The following is a 16,212-nucleotide window of genomic DNA, read 5'->3' as shown; positions in this document are numbered from 1 at the left end:
AATAAAGACTCCGGGGAAATAGTCGGTTAAAGCATAAATTATCAGGGCCCATATCACTCAAGGTCACGGCGATAATGCACATGCCCTTTTTGTATTGAAGGTTCCCACACAATTAAAATTAGATATATTTAACATTTGAAGACATGAAATACTTAAGTTATCTGACTGAATATTAAGCAACCAGGGGTCTTAACTTCGGGTAAGTGCCGTCAATATACACATCTCCGCTTGGTATTAGATGTACCCACATAGTTTTGTTTAAATTATTCAGCAGATTTGTTGAAGAATAGGGTTGAATTAATGCTTTTCTATGAACAATAAATGATAATAAATTATGGATCATAACTCTGTATTAAACGGCCAAACGGGAAATACTGATGATGATGATGATGATGATGATGATATGCACATCTTGTTTGTTTGTTTATGTGTTTATCTAAAGTCGCCGCCGGAAAGCCCATATAAGCGACCGTACCCTCAAGTCGGACCAAATCCTTTAGTGTCCCGTCGAGATTTTTCGAGATGCGCATCTCCTCTTTATATTAAACTAAATTTCGTTGAAATTCCTAGAGCGCAGAAAAAGCAATAGTTCTATATACAGTGTTTTATAAATAACAACAACAACAAGGGGCAATAAGTCTGTTTTTAAAAAGAAATGGAGATATGCTGGTTATATGTGCAACTGGTTTGTGAATGAAGGTTCCTACAAAGTTGCAGCATCGATATCCATCCAGAAGTTGCTGAAAAATAGCGTGGAAACGAAATGATTCCATATACAGTGTATAATAACTAATCAATGGCCGGATAGTGCGGAAACTAAATCTGGACTGACAGGCGGACGAACACGCTAAAACAGTCCCATCACTCCCGATTTCATCAGCGGGGGAGGGGATAAAAATGTCTGTAGTTTTAGTTCCAATAATTGATTTCAGTCCTAAAAATTTGTGACGTTTGTGACTCAGTGAAAAGCATTGAAGAAAACAATATTTATCTCAAATTTGTGACATTTGTGATTTTAAACTCGTGACGAATGTGATTGTCTAAAACATTGGATCACATGCATCACAAAATTTGTGACGAATGTGATCTCATTCTTCACAATTGTGACGAATGTGATTTGTGACACATGTGGCCTTACACTGCTGTCAACATAAAGAGTTCAGATTCAGGGAAAGGACTTTTTATGCTTCTACAGAAGTACACAAAATTACCCAAACAATCATTACAATGTTTCCAACCTGTTCTGGCAAAAGAGTACTCATCCCATAGCACTTCTGGTCACGGGAACTGTTTGTATACAGCAATATCCCATGCACATACGAGATCAGAAGATTATCACCTCTTACTAAGGTTATGTTTGTAGAACTTATATTAAATGGTTCACATTACATCACAAACTAAAAATGTGTCCATAGGACACGGGTGCCCCAACCGCGCCACTGTTCTGTCCATCTTTTCACTAAGTCAAGGGAAATAACTCTACAAATACTGGATAAATCCACAAGCGAAACCCCAGGTGCAAATCTAAATATAATGAGCAACCTGCCCATAAGGTTTAATGGCTATGTTAAATCCTTTTTGAGTAACTTGCGACACAAGTTGAAAATTGCAAAAAATTTCTAAGTGAAGGGCAATAACTCTAAAAATACTAAATAAATCCAGACAAAAATACCTGGTGCACAACTGCACATGCTGATCAATATTCCTGTAAAGTAACATGACTCTAGGTCAAATACTTTTTTAGTTACGTGTGACACATGTTGAAAATTGCAAAATTTTACTAAGTCAAGGGCAATAACTCTGAAAATACTAAAAATATTCACACGAAAATACCCAGGTGCACAACTACACATGCTGATTAACATTCCTGTAAAGTTTCATGACTCTAGGTCAAATACTTTTTGAGTAACATGCGACACAAGTTGAAAATTGCAACATTTTACTAAGTCAAGGGCAATAACTCTTAAAATACTATAAATATCTACACGAAAATACCCAGGTGCACAACTTCACATGCTGATCAACATTCCTGTAAAGTTTCATGACTCTAGGTCAAATACTTTTTGAGTTACATGCGACACAAGTTGAAAATTGCAAAAGACTAAGTCAAGGGCAATTACTCTTAAAATACTAAAAATATCCACACGAAAATACCCAGGTGCACAACTTTACATGCTGATCAACATTCCAGTAAAGTTTCATGAATCTAGGTCATATACTTTTTGAGTAACGAGCGACACAAGTTGAAAATTGCAAAATTTTACTAAGTCAAGGGCAATTACTCTTAAAATACTAAAAATATCCACATGAAAATACCCAGGTGCACAAGTACACATGCTGATCAACATTCCTGTAAAGTTTGATGACTCTCTGTAAAATACTTTTTGAGTTACGTGCGACACAAAAGTGAACGGATGGACAGACGGACAGACGGACGGACAAGGGTAAATCTAAATGCCCGCCACTAACATGGGGGCACAAAAAGAAAAACAATGACTTCAGATATGATATTCAAATCATTACAAGTCCATATGAAAATCTGGTGGCTGATTTATACTCTTAGTGCTGCTGTAGGACGCTCAATTAAGTCTTTCTTTCCCCAACATTGGAAAAATGAACTTTCCAAAGCGTTCACACGTAAAGTATATGGGAGAAATGTTCCCACAGATATATCACCATGAAATTATCACATGTGGTCATCTGAATATCCTGGGAGTCCAGACAGGCACCAGATTACAAGAATGCAACGCCTTTGAAAATGAAATGACTTTCAATGTACAATTGCTATGAAAAATAAAATACTCTTCTCACTGTATTCAGTCCATTTCCTGATTGGGAAGTACCTTGGAATCTGACCCCCTGTTCACTAACATTTAAGGATCAGGATCAAGCTCAGATCAGCTGATCTGATATTTTGACTCACATGATCCTGAGCCGAAATGTGGTGTTCACTGAACAAAAAATGATCGTGATCATGTGAGCCAAAAATTAGGATCAATTGATCTCGATTGTTAATAACATAAGCGACCACCGGAAGACTCTTCAATTGGAGGCGCTTGTTTTTGTTTAACGTCTGCATCTCTGAAAAATGGAGTGGTTTCCGAACTGGACAGAAAGAGAGAAATTATTCGTGATAAAGAAAATAAATGACTTACAGTCGCCTGTTTGGAAAGTTTAAAGAGCAGTCCTTAACTGATGAATTCAATAGGCAAGTAATTTTTTTTTTTTTTTTTATTTGCCGGGAGGGAGGGGCTCTTCAGATAACAGTTCATGTATTGAACTGTGAACTTCTGCAGTGAACAAAAATTGTCTTACTTAATTAAGTTATACTTAAGTTATTATATAAGTTTCCCTTCTGTATATGGCAATTATGTTTTATTCAGTTATGTTACACCTTGTTTGTCTTTCAGTATCTGAGCTGATGGAGGAGAACATATGTTTCCCAACAACAAGGAGGGAAATGAAGGCTGTAGCAGATGGGTTTAGACAGCTTAGTGCTATGCCTGGTGTTGTTGGAGCCAATAATGGAACCCATGTATCCATACCTGCAGTCCTGCAACCAGATCAGTTCATAGAGCAGCCTTCATAACTATTTTTTAGAAATTGAGAAGGATGTGCCTTTAGCATCAGAGGAAATTGGCGCTGTTGGTGTTGATGGTAAGAATATTTCCCCCCCACTACTGAAAAAGATATGTTGACTGTATTTTAGAAGTATCATGTTTTCGAGAATGGTTTATGTAATAAGAACATCAAAGTTATAGTATATGAGACAAGCATGGATCCAGATCATTATGTACAACTATACAGTCAAACCAGAATACATACTTTAAGACAATAGCAGTATTTTTTTTTTTCAATTTTCAAAACAACCTTTGACTTTTTGAAGGGGAAATAATTATAGGGCGTAAAATCAGAAAAGGGAAAATTCAATTTCCAACAACTGGGAATGAAATTTACCCATACAATTTATAAAATTTTCAATTTCAATTAAATTTAACATGCATCGTAAAAAGCAGAGACTGTCTATAAGGACAGCTTTTTGTCTTCTAGCTGATGTAAGTCTACTGCTCTGGTGAAGAATGTACACAGTGAATTTTAGGGGGAAATATGAGCATTTTTAGGGTACAATATACCTATTTGGGCATTGGGGAAACAGCCTTTATTCGGCTGATAAATACAGAGTAAAAAATCACTGAATAGCAAAAAAAATTGGGGGGGGGGGGGGGGGGGGGGGGGGGGGGGGGGGGGGGGTACGGAATGGCAGAGGCAATTGTCAAATCTTCACAGCTTTTGTTCAATATAGATAATTATGAAAAAAATAAGTTTCCAAATATGCCTATGAATTTATCAGGAAGGCTGATATATTGCTTTGCATAAGAACAAAAGCCTAAAGTTATTCATAGATAAATCACTCTTTGGAACTTATTTCAATTCTAACACATATTTTTAAACATCAATGTTATAAAACAGCTAACTACTTTATTGGCGACGCCGGTGAGCGGCGTCGTCTTTTATGGAATGCTTTTTATTTTGGCCTATGGAAGGAGCTGTTATTATTAGCAGTTAATTTCATGTTGTGCTAATTATATTTATTTTGATCCGTAAAAATCAAGTAAACAAATATGTTGTTATATGTAATAGAAAGAGCACCGAAACACGAGGTTATCTGATTTGTACGAGGGGGCGTAGCCCCCCGAGTATTAATCAGATTACCGAGTGTTTTGGTGTTCTTTCTCTTTTGTATCATAGTCAAACATAAAAACACGTTCCCTGTTGTTACAATATGAAACCCCGGCAAAAATGAACCAATGAACGAGCATCTAAATATGACATTTCTGTCGATTTCACTTTCACTGCCGTCACAATATGTAAACCCCAGCAAAAATGAACCAATCAATGGGCATGCTCTGGAGTGCGGGTAACTAATACCCGCACTCCATTTAACGCACTGTGCATGTATATGTATACGATTTAACCCCCGACACATTTTCAACAGAAAGGTCTCCAAACTATGATACAATTGTATTAAATAACTTCATATAAAAAGCATGTGCATTGTGATATTATTTTCATGACATTGCAGGCTTAGATTAACAGCTTGTCCCTTTGATTTTATTGACAATACTAAAACCCGGATTTCGAATATCGTTGTGGTCTACATTGATGCTCATTCATTTATATATTTTCAAAACTTTCCTACAAGAAGAAAGTTCACCTGCAAATGAGTTCCATAAATGAGTATTAGGATAGGTAATGGACTGTTGTAAACGATTATCCTATTGATTTTATACATATTACGTTTATCTGTTGAACAGAATGGTTGTTTTTTCAAAGTGTACCAGTATCCGGATGTTGACAGCTATCCGATTTTCTGCAATTACTGCTGTCACATGGCCATCTACTTTTTTATGAATACTTTACCATTAATTTGCATGGCATAATTAAAATGAGCCTGTAACATTTCTTAATTTTGATGTTTAGGGTGTTCTTTTGGGTTTCATGTTTTCTTTATTTCAAGGGGAAGTAACTCATGTTTACTAAATTATTTGTTCTTTTCTGTCTATCTTAGGTATTACTTACAATTTTTGTTTTATAAAATTTACCAGTTGTAAGGTCATCAAAAGCATAGAGGCCCTGATGAGTGAATATTGATATATATATATATACTTTTACTGGCTTTATATCATATACCCAATATTTCATATTTATTTAATAGAAACTTGGAATTATTAATGTTATGTGCATACATTTATATCTTAGTATATTGGTATGATGAGACTTATAATATTTCTGAATTTAAAGAGTTGCAGTTATGTCATTATTATTAAAGAGATGAGACTTTCATTTAAAGTTATAAATGATAATACATGTATTGATTGAAAATGTCCTGAAACTTGGATCAAGCAATATAATTGATAAAGCCTCAAAAATCATGTTCTGAATAGTTATTCTAATTTTTTTCTAACATGTGCATAGTTTGAAAAGGACAGCTCCTGCCTTATCTATTTGTAATGGAGGGACACCGGTCTCAATCTCCAGGTCTCCTGAGTCAACCCGACAACAGACTTTATTTCATAGAGTAGATTGATACTTGTCCTTGAATAAATTTGTACACTAGTGGGTGATTTGTGCCACATGAAAACCAACAAAGTACAAAAAGTAACCGGGCGCCAGATGAAAACATGAAAATACAATCTACCACAAAGTGGTTCGTTTGTTGCATTTTCATGTTTTCGCCCGCTGCCCTTGATGTAAAATACAAATCAGCCTTCATAAAATTTCTTATCATAGATATTGTACATGTATTAGCACAGTTATATTCTCTTTCAAATTGACCTGTTACAAATAATGGCACAACCAATAACTGTCTTAGCCCTTTTTAGTAGAAATAATTATACAATAATAATTATATAAATTGTTATTTTAATTAAGACTTAAGGGTTTTTTTTCTTATTTATTAATTAAGAATTAATTATCTGTTAATCTAAAAATCTAAATATCTGTCACGGTTTAGAACTGTTCACTATTTAGGGGAGAAAATGTGTAAGCGGCCAGATAGCTCAATCGCTACAGCCGCGGTACATTATTCTATGGGTCACAGGTTTGAGTCTGGTCAAGCTGAAAGTTTTTCTCATCCTGTTACTGCAAATAACCATGAGTTTAATTCACTATGCTCTGTAAACATCAGAAATCCAAGTACATGAATCAATATAGTGGGGGAAAAGGTTTAGGTTTAGAACTGTTTCATTATTAAAGAGAAAATGTGTAGCCGGCCGGATAGCTCAGTTGGTCTTCTGAAAGTCATGGGTTTGATTCATGGTCAGGCAGTTTCAGTCAGGGTTTAGAAGTGGTTTTTCAACTGACACATGTTTGATTCATTTAATAGATTGCATTTAATTTGAAATGGACAAAGGCAGTATTGCGTGATACTTTTAAATCTACAAAAAGCATTTGGTACAGTTGATCACACTAAACTGCACATGAAGAAGTTCTTTTTTCTTCTTCTTCATCTCTTCAAGCATCTGCCATATGTAATGACATTCTTGCATGGTTCATTAGTCTTATCTCTGATAGCAGCTGGTGAATGTGGCTAATATTACTCCTTCTCTCTGAATACCTATGGTGTCCCCCTGATGTTCATTTTAGGTCCTCTTTTATGTATGACATGTCTGCAACCCTAAGCAATAAGCTTTTATTATATGCACAGGCACAAGTATCAGACCTGGGAAGAAAAAATATTACCAGATTGATAAAAAAACCTGTGTTCATCTTAAAAGTGTCACAAACCAAAAAAAAATGTAAATGATGACCCCCTTTAAAAATATCCTTTAAATTATTAGTATATTTTTAAAGGGAGTCATTATTTACATTTTTTTTTTGGTTTTTGAAACTTTTAAGATGAACACAGATTTTTTATTAATCTGGTCAAATATTTCTTCCCAGGTGTGATACTTGTGTCTGTCATAATATGATGATGACTCAGGTATCCTTGTATCTGGTAAAGTAAATCTTAAGATTGGTTTATTGACTATAAATTGTCTTTGCATCTTGGCAAGACAGAGTCTATTCTTTTTGGTTTAAGTTTCAACATAAACTGGGCCAAGCCTCCAGGTCACATGAAATGGTACTGCTATAAAGTACACATCTTTTGTTAAGTATTTAGGTGCAAACCTGGATCAAATTCTTTTGGCGTCGCCCTTTGATGCTTTGCATCAATGCTTTTCTTGTACACTCCTTGAGTACTCTACTTCATGAAGAATGACATTTTGGTTTGCACGCGAGTGGTTTATCGCAAAATAACCTGAGATTGATTTACTACTATGTGCATACAGGTTATTTGGAATGCATTTATTTCATGTTTTCGGAGGTTTATAACATGAATAATATTCTAATAAACTCACTGGCCTTTCAAATATGATACCTGGATTAATGTCAAATAGTTTACAGAGTGTACTGAAAGCCGGAAACATTTATGATGATGACACTGTTAAAATGATGTCATCTTTGCATGCATCCTTTTAAAGTTTCCTGCAAATTTGGACATGTTATTGAAATAAACCCAACAAAAGTAGACTGATAGACATAAATAAACAAAAAATGTTTGTATTAATGTAATATTACAGTAATTTCTTGTGAACACCAATATATGATATTTGCACTGGTGTCTGGGCCACTAATGAAAATATCATTTTTGGTGCCCACTCTGTGAAATTATAATCTGATATTACAGGAAACTGCAAGAATTATCCTCTATATAATTAACCATAGTATCAAGTTTCTGTAAAGGGGAATTTGGTAACTTGCTCTAGGTAATAGAGTTTATTATTTTTACAGAGCTTGTGTACATGGGAAGTCCCCAGTATGGAATAAGAATCCCATCAGCACCACTTAGTGCCATAGAAAAGGCATGCAGCAGTGCAGGGAGATTGGCACTTGGGCTTCTTGAGCTGATAATAAATAAGGAAGAGTGTTCTAGCCTGTCCATTTATGGACAGTCTAAAGGAAAGGTCCCAATGGATGTCAATAAAAGAAAGGCTCTGAGAAGTAAGTTAATTATGAGTTCTGGTAATTTTATTTTATTAAGATTTAACACCAGCGTTAACATCATTGATCATTTTGTAGATGACAGTAAACCTATCAATGATTTCCTGGTTTTCTCACACCAGTACAAACACAACATCATTTTCCAATTTGCTGACTGCTTTCTTATATAGTCTAGAGATGAAAGACTAAATAAGAGAAACTAATTTTGATACCCCAACCTGGATTTGAACCAGCAACTTCTGGATTTGTAGTCCAACATGCTACCATTCTTATATCAAGACTTACCATTTTCCTAATTAATATTGCCTAGAATTAAATTTATATAGAGATATATATTCCACAAAATGTTACCATCAAATACAATAGTCTTGAAACTGTAAGTATTTTTATAGCTACTTTTTTAAGCTCAGGTTTAGCTACTGTCATCACCTTATGTCCTTCCTCTGTTAACAGTTAGCTTGTTAACACTCTAGAGGGCATATTTCTGTTCAGATCTTTAAAAACACTTGATCAGATCATAAACCTTAAGTCATGCACCAGAGTGAAGCTGGGTCACTTGGGCTATAAAATGAAAGTTTTTCCCTCTAGAAATGCCATTTTAGGTCCGATATTTTAGAAATTTGATCAAAAATACATTGGACTGGGGTCAAAAGCGGGGTCATCTGAATACTGTTTGTATGCCTTACTAACACAGTAGAAGCCTCATCTAGGGTTGGAATTTCATGAAATTTTGTCATAATGTTTCTCTTGATGAATTCTAGGCCAAGTTCAGTTATGGAAATCCTCCTTATAATGCCTTGTTTACATCATGGAGACCACATTTTTGGTTTAATTTGCATGAAAATTTGTCAAAATTATGCTTTGCTTGAAATCTGAAACAATTCTTAATATGGGTCAAGTTTGATAAAAAAACTACAATGGATCAAATGATAGAAAAGTCTATGTTTAGCTTATCACCTTTCACAAAATGACAAGATAAGCTTTTGTGATTGCAGGATGTCCCCCTTTGTGTGTTCTTCTGTTCGTCTAACATTTGTCTAAAAACAAATTTTCTCTTAAACCACTTGGCAAAATTTAAAGAAATTTTAAATGATCCTTGGGTGGTTCTGTATCCAAGTTGTTCAAATGATGTTGTTCCAATCACAACTGGTTGCTATGGCAACATAAAGGATATATTTTTTTAGATTCTTACCAATGTCTTATTTCTCAGTATTACACAGGTTAACGATGTTCCTCTTGTAAATATTTTGTCATTTTAACATATTGTTTTAGTAATGAAATCATTGCACCACCTTTTCTGTCTGGTCTGTTATGCAGGTTAGCAAGGGTGTTGATAAAAAGAAAACCTGGGACATGCAGAAATTTTCTGAAGCAACATTGCTCAGCTATTCTTTTCTGATCAGAAAACAAAAGTTTCTCAATAGTAATCATTTTTTGTTTGTTTCAACATTATAGGTCATGTGTTCAACAGATACAACATTGGTTCAGAAGCAGAAAAGGACAGACTATGGACCCAGGAAATTGTAACGAAATTGAATGATAAAATACGAGCAATAAAAAATAATTAATACAAATTACAGAATTAAACAATGGCTAATCTAGCTTTTCCCTATCTTTCTTACAAAATTTTGGGCCAGATCCCTAAGATTTCTTTTATGTACCATAATTTTAGCCCAAAAATTTCTTTAGTTTTGCCCTAATTTTGTGTCAGAAGATGCTGGACAGCCTGTCATAGGATAAAGTTCAGGAAAAATGTTTAAACTCACATGGTCAGTAGGGCACATAGAGTTTGGACTCACTGCTGCTTGTTTGTATGTTTAATTGTACTTTTCACTTATTTCATCAAAAGATTTTTTTGCTGTTTTTGTGTCACACCCTAATTTTTAGGTTTGCAAATGATAGAAAAGCCTATGTTTAGCTCATCACCTGTCACAAAGTGACAAGATAAGCTTTTGTGATTGCATGATGTCGAGTTCCCTTTGTCCATTCTTCTGTTTATCCATATATCCCACTGGGGTAATGGAAAAATCCCACTGGGGTGAGGATGGATCCCAGTTTATAAGATGAGGTGGATGATCCCACTTGGATAGTTATTGGATCCCTCTTGGATGAGAGGTAGGATCATACAGGGTTTTAAATTGGTTGGAATCTCACCAGGATAGTGGTAGGATTTCAATTGGGATCCCACCAGGTTCCCCAAATGTGGTTGCGATCCTACCGGGATAAGGGTTGGATCCTCCCGGGATAGTGGTGGGATTTCAATTGGCATCCCACTGGGAAATTTGGTCGGGATCCCACTGGGATGGTGGTGAGATTTCAATAGGATCCCACTGGGAAATTTGGTCAGGATCCCACTGGGATAAAGGTGGGATTTCAATTGGGATCCCAGTGGGACCTAGTAGAAAATTTGGTCGGGATCCCACTAGGATAAGGGTGGGATCCCACCGGGATAGGGTGGGATCCCGACCAAAATTCCCGGTGGGTCCAAGTGGGATCCCAATCTCATCCCACTGGGATTCCCAGTCATTTTTTCAGTAGGGTATGACAAATAAAAAATTCTTCTCACTGTATTCAGTCCATTTCCTGATTGGAAAGTACCTTGGAATCTGACCCCGTGTTCACTAACATTTAAAGATCAGGATCAAGCTCAGATCAGCTGATCTGATATTTTGACTCACATGATCCTGAGCCGAAATTTGGTGTTCACTAAACAAAAAATAATCGCGATCATGTGAGCCAAAGATTAGGATCAATTGATCTCGATTGTTAATAACATAAGCGACCACCAGAAAACTCTTCAATTGGAGGCGCTTGTTGTTTTACCGTCTGCATCTCTGAAAAATGGAGCGGTTTCCGAACTGGACGGAAAGAGAGAAATTATTCGTGATAAAGAAAATAAATGACTCTTACAGTCACCTGTTTGGAAAGTTTAAAGGGGCGGCGATGACAAATAAAGAGAAGGACTGCCTTTGGCAGTCCTTAACTGATGAATTCAATAGGCAAGTGATTTTTTATTCTTTTTTATTTGCCGGGAGGGAGGGGCTCTTCAGATAACAGTTCATGTATTGAACTGTGAACTTCTGCAGTGAACAAAAATTGTCTTACTTAATTAAGTTATACTTAAGTTATTATGTAAGTTTCCCTTCTGTATATGGCAATAATGTTTTATTTAGTTATGTTACACCTTGTTTGTCATTCAGTATCTGAGCTAATGGAGGAGAACATATGTTTCCCAACAACAAGGAGGGAAATGAAGGCTGCAGCAGATGGGTTTAGACAGCTTAGTGCTATGCCTGGGGTGGTTGGAGCCGTAGATGGAACCCATGTATCCATACCTGCAGTCCTGCAACCAGATCAGTTCATAGAGCAGCCTTCATAACCAACCACATGAAATAAGAGACTTGAATTGCAGGCTTCAGCAAAGAATTCATGGTATATTGTTGAAAACAGCTCCATAAATGGAGCAGGGCCCGGTCTGCTGATAAACCTTCAAAAGGTCTGTCAAATACAAATACAAAATGTATATTATTTTATACACTTTTAAACTTCTTTTAATAAGTAGTTAAATTGTTTTTTTTTTTTATTACTTGAATTTATAGTATAAAAAAATCGTTATCGCAATGAATTTCTGAAGATCTGGATTTTCGGAAGCCATGAAAAATATCAAAATGCTTGCAGAAGCAGTTCCCACTATAAAGATGTGAATCATCTCAAACCTAAAAACACCAACACTGTCGATCAAAGTACAACAAGCAAAACAAGCCAAAACAACAACAAACAATCAGTCAAATGTCTCACACCCTTGAAGAGGGAAAATTAAAATGTCAGTGGATCTAACAGTGACAGGAAAAGTGAAACTTCAGACAATGATTTGGATAATTTCATGACTGCAGACCATCCTTCTGAGCCAGATGCATTTGGAGATCCTGAACAAACAGGGGAACAAATGGCAACCATCACTAACAAAGCTCTCAGGGGAAGAAGAGATAATCATGACAGTGAACAAGAGGGCCATGATGGCCCTGAAGTCACTCACCTGTATATAGGCCCCCAGAGTGGGGCCAGTTTAAACCTCATGGCTTTTTTTTAAACAAACCTGGTAGACACCCATTTGAAGATGTTTCATGCTAAACATCTAATGTCTAACACATTGAGTTTTTAAAAAAAAGATTTTTAAGTTTTATACAATTATAGTTAAAAGCAATGAAACCCCTAGGGCGGGTCCAGTTTGACCCAAGGGCTTTTATTTGAACAAACTTTGAAGACATTCACTAGAAGATGTTTCAAGTTTAATATCTAAACTCTAGCTATTTGTTTTTTTTTGAAAGAGGATTTTTAAGTTTTATACATATAAGGAAAATTAATGTCCCCCGGGGAAGGGCCAATTTGACCCTAAGGCTTTTATTTGAACAAACTTTGAAGACACTTACTGGAAGATGTTTCATGCTTAATATCTAAACTCTAGCTATTTGGATTTTTTTAAATAAGATTTTTTAAGTTTTTGCTATACACATAAATAAAATCAATGACCCCCGGGGCGGGGCCAATTCTGACCCCAGGGCTTTTATTTGAACAAACTTTGTAGACACTCACTAGAAGATGTTTCATGCTTAGTATCTAAACTCTAGCTATTTGGGTTTTTTAAAAGAAGATTTTTTTTTTAAGGTTTTAAAATACACATTTAAGGAAAATAAATGACCCCGGGGCAGGGCCAATTTTGACCCAGAGCTCTTATTTAAACAAGTTTGGTAGACACCCATTAGAACATCGTTCATGCTTAATATCTTAGCTTTAGCTCTTTGGGTTCTTTAAAAGGAGATTTTATAAGTTTTTACTATATGCATATAGGGAAAATCAATGACCCCCAGGGGCCGGGCCAATTTTGACCCCAGGGCTTTTATTTGAATAAACTTGGTAGACACCCATTTAAAGATGTTTCATGCTTAATATCTTAGCTTTAGCTCTTTGGGTTCTTTAAAAGAACATTTTTTAAAGTTTTTACTATATGCATATAGGGAAAATCAATGACCCCCGGGGCGGGGCCAATTTTGACCCCAGGGCTTTTATTTGAACAAACTTGATAGACACTCACTAGAAGATGTTTTATGCCAAATATCTAAGCTCTACCTCTTTGGGTTTTTTAAAAGAAGACATTTTAAGTTTTTTCTATTAGTTGCCATGGCAACCAGAGTTCTGCATGGTATTAAATTCTTTGAACAATTTTTAAAGGTGACTACTTAAGGAACATTCCTGTGAAGTTTGGATGAAATTGGCTCAGCGGTTTATGAGGAGATGTCATATAAAGTAAAAGTTTACTGACGACGGACGGACGAACACCGGACGAAAAGCGATCACAAAAGCTCACCCTGTCACTTTGTGACAGGTGAGCTAAAAATTACATCAGCTTGGAGAATAATATAAACGATTTAATGAAGCTTTAATTTGTTACCTAAACTGGTGTGAAGGTATAGGATCAGTAGTGTAAATAGGACACAATATAAAAAGATTTGATTTTCCTCAACTTCTGATGGCACATTGAGTAGTAAATGTGGAAGCTGAATTTACTAATGCGTGTTAAGGTGATGTGGATACTCTACCAATTTCCAAAGAAATTCATCCTGGTATGGACAACTACAGACAACAATTCTTATTTGTAACATTGTGGAATAAAAAGTATTGTGCTCATTATGTCCTTGATGATATGCTGAGCCTGCAAGAATTATATACTTTTTCAAATAAGCCACATAATAAGATAATGAAATCAAGTTTCTCAACAGTGTGGAATTTCACAAATTCAACCTACAGAGAAAATCTGACAATGATTTGGATAACTGCAGACCATCCATCAGAGGAGATCTTGCTCAGTTTTTTTGAAGATCCTGAACAAGCAGGGGATGACGTTAGTAAACAAATGGTAACCATCACTAACAAAGCTCTCAGGGGGAGGAAAGATAAACAGGATAGAGTGCTGTTTATTTTTCCTGCTGTTTTTTCCTTCACTTTAATTTTCATTATTTGCTGTGTATTTTTTGTGTATTTGTTTGTTTGTATTTTGAATGTGAGCGTATTCATTCTAACCAAATACAAAAACAAGTACATGACTTATAGTTAACCATTACATGCATTTCTGTTTGCGTATTACTAGCCAAAAACTTATGAGCTTGTTGCTTAAATCTTGGATAAGAAGATTACAACCTCTTACTAAGGTTATGTTCCCCTTAAGAACTTATATTAATTCACATTACAACAGAAAAAAGAAAAACAATGACTTCATCAATGACATTTGAATCGTTACAAGTCCATATGAAAATCTGGTGGATGATGCAGTGTAAGCCGATGAAAATTAAGGAATGGCTCACATTTATTCTATTAGTGCTGCTGTAGGACGCCCAATTAAGTCTTTCTTTCCCCAACAGTGGAAAAATGAACTTCCCCAAGCAGTCACACGTATAGTGTATGAGAGAAATGTTCCAACAGATATATCACCATGAACTTATCTTATGTGGTCACCAGCATTGGTACCACCTTCGCTGAGTGAGTTGATATAAATCATTTTGTGCCTTTATTGCCCAACTCTCACCTTGTTCATGTATCATGTTTAAGTGATAGAGATTTTTATTTCATTTATTTAGAGTGTCGAGATAATTATGCTAGTATGTCAGAAACTGAGGCTGAAATAGAACCAAACACCAGTCTTTTAGACAACAATAAGGTACCCAAGTCAGAGCTCAAGTATGATCCTCTGTTAGATCTGTCCAAGTCTGTTTTTCGACCTTCCTTTACCCAGTATGCTTTCTAGTCTGAATTCTACCCTACCTTAAGTCTGAATGCTTCTAAGTTGGAATTCAAACCAACCTTTAGTCAGAGTACTTTAGAAAACAGATGCTGTAGTTTAAAGTTATAACATTTATTGAAAATTTGAAAAGAATGTCATATGTTAAAAGTTTATATTTTTACTGTAAATGACATAAAATTTGATTTTAAAACAATGTTTAACTAGCATTTATTGATGATAGAACAGTCTTAACAATTTTTAAGGAAAATACATGTATCCAGTAAATTAAGTTCTGATATAATATTAATACCAAGTGTTCATTGTAATAAACCGCCACCATATAGACAGTGTTTATGGTCTACCATACCGAACAGTACGTTCTTTACGGAATTTAGGATTTTTTTGGTGTTTGGAATTGTTTCCTTTGTCATGTCTTGTATGAAATAAAAACATGTCATAAATATTTTGGCATCAATTCAAGCTTAATTTAAATCGTCACTGTTGTTTTTCATTACTGGCGTGGTGGCAGCTGCAAGACGTACACACAGTCTCCCTCAAAAAACGGAGGTCACTAAGACATAAAAAGCTTAATTGTACACATTACAGAAATCTACTTCTATGAATAGTATTTTGCAGGTAATACACTCCCATTTCGGATTTCATATTTTTGGACTTTATGTGTGTATGATATACAGTCGAGACTGTCATATGTGACTTTCCAAGGGATCTTCAGAAAAAGGTCACATATGACATGGAGTCTCTTAATACAGTCTCAGAGAAAATTGAATTTAAATATCATCTATCTGTCTATATACCATAGATCTTGTATGTTTTGTGATTGTGTGCATACAACATTTGCAAAAAATATATATATGGATATAATTATGCAAATG

General features: G+C 35.4%; 1 protein-coding gene across 1 annotated transcript; it reads left to right on the top strand.

The window, feature by feature from the left end:
• Window positions 1-8,334: 8,334 nt before the first annotated feature.
• On the top strand, window positions 8,335-15,700 carry LOC132730040 (uncharacterized; the record flags this gene model as incomplete). Its single annotated transcript, XM_060715887.1, is given in 2 exon segments — window positions 8,335-8,544; window positions 10,000-15,700. Coding segments are annotated over 2 exon segments (323 nt in total), but the record flags the coding sequence as incomplete, so codon positions are not given.
• Window positions 15,701-16,212: the final 512 nt, after the last annotated feature.

Source organism: Ruditapes philippinarum, unplaced genomic scaffold (genome assembly GCF_026571515.1).
Source record: "Ruditapes philippinarum isolate M1 unplaced genomic scaffold, ASM2657151v2 ctg13698_1_1_1_1, whole genome shotgun sequence".
NCBI classification, from domain to species: domain Eukaryota; kingdom Metazoa; phylum Mollusca; class Bivalvia; order Venerida; family Veneridae; genus Ruditapes; species Ruditapes philippinarum.
The sequence above is the reverse complement of the archived record's forward strand: the minus strand, read 5'-3'. Positions and strand labels throughout refer to the sequence as shown.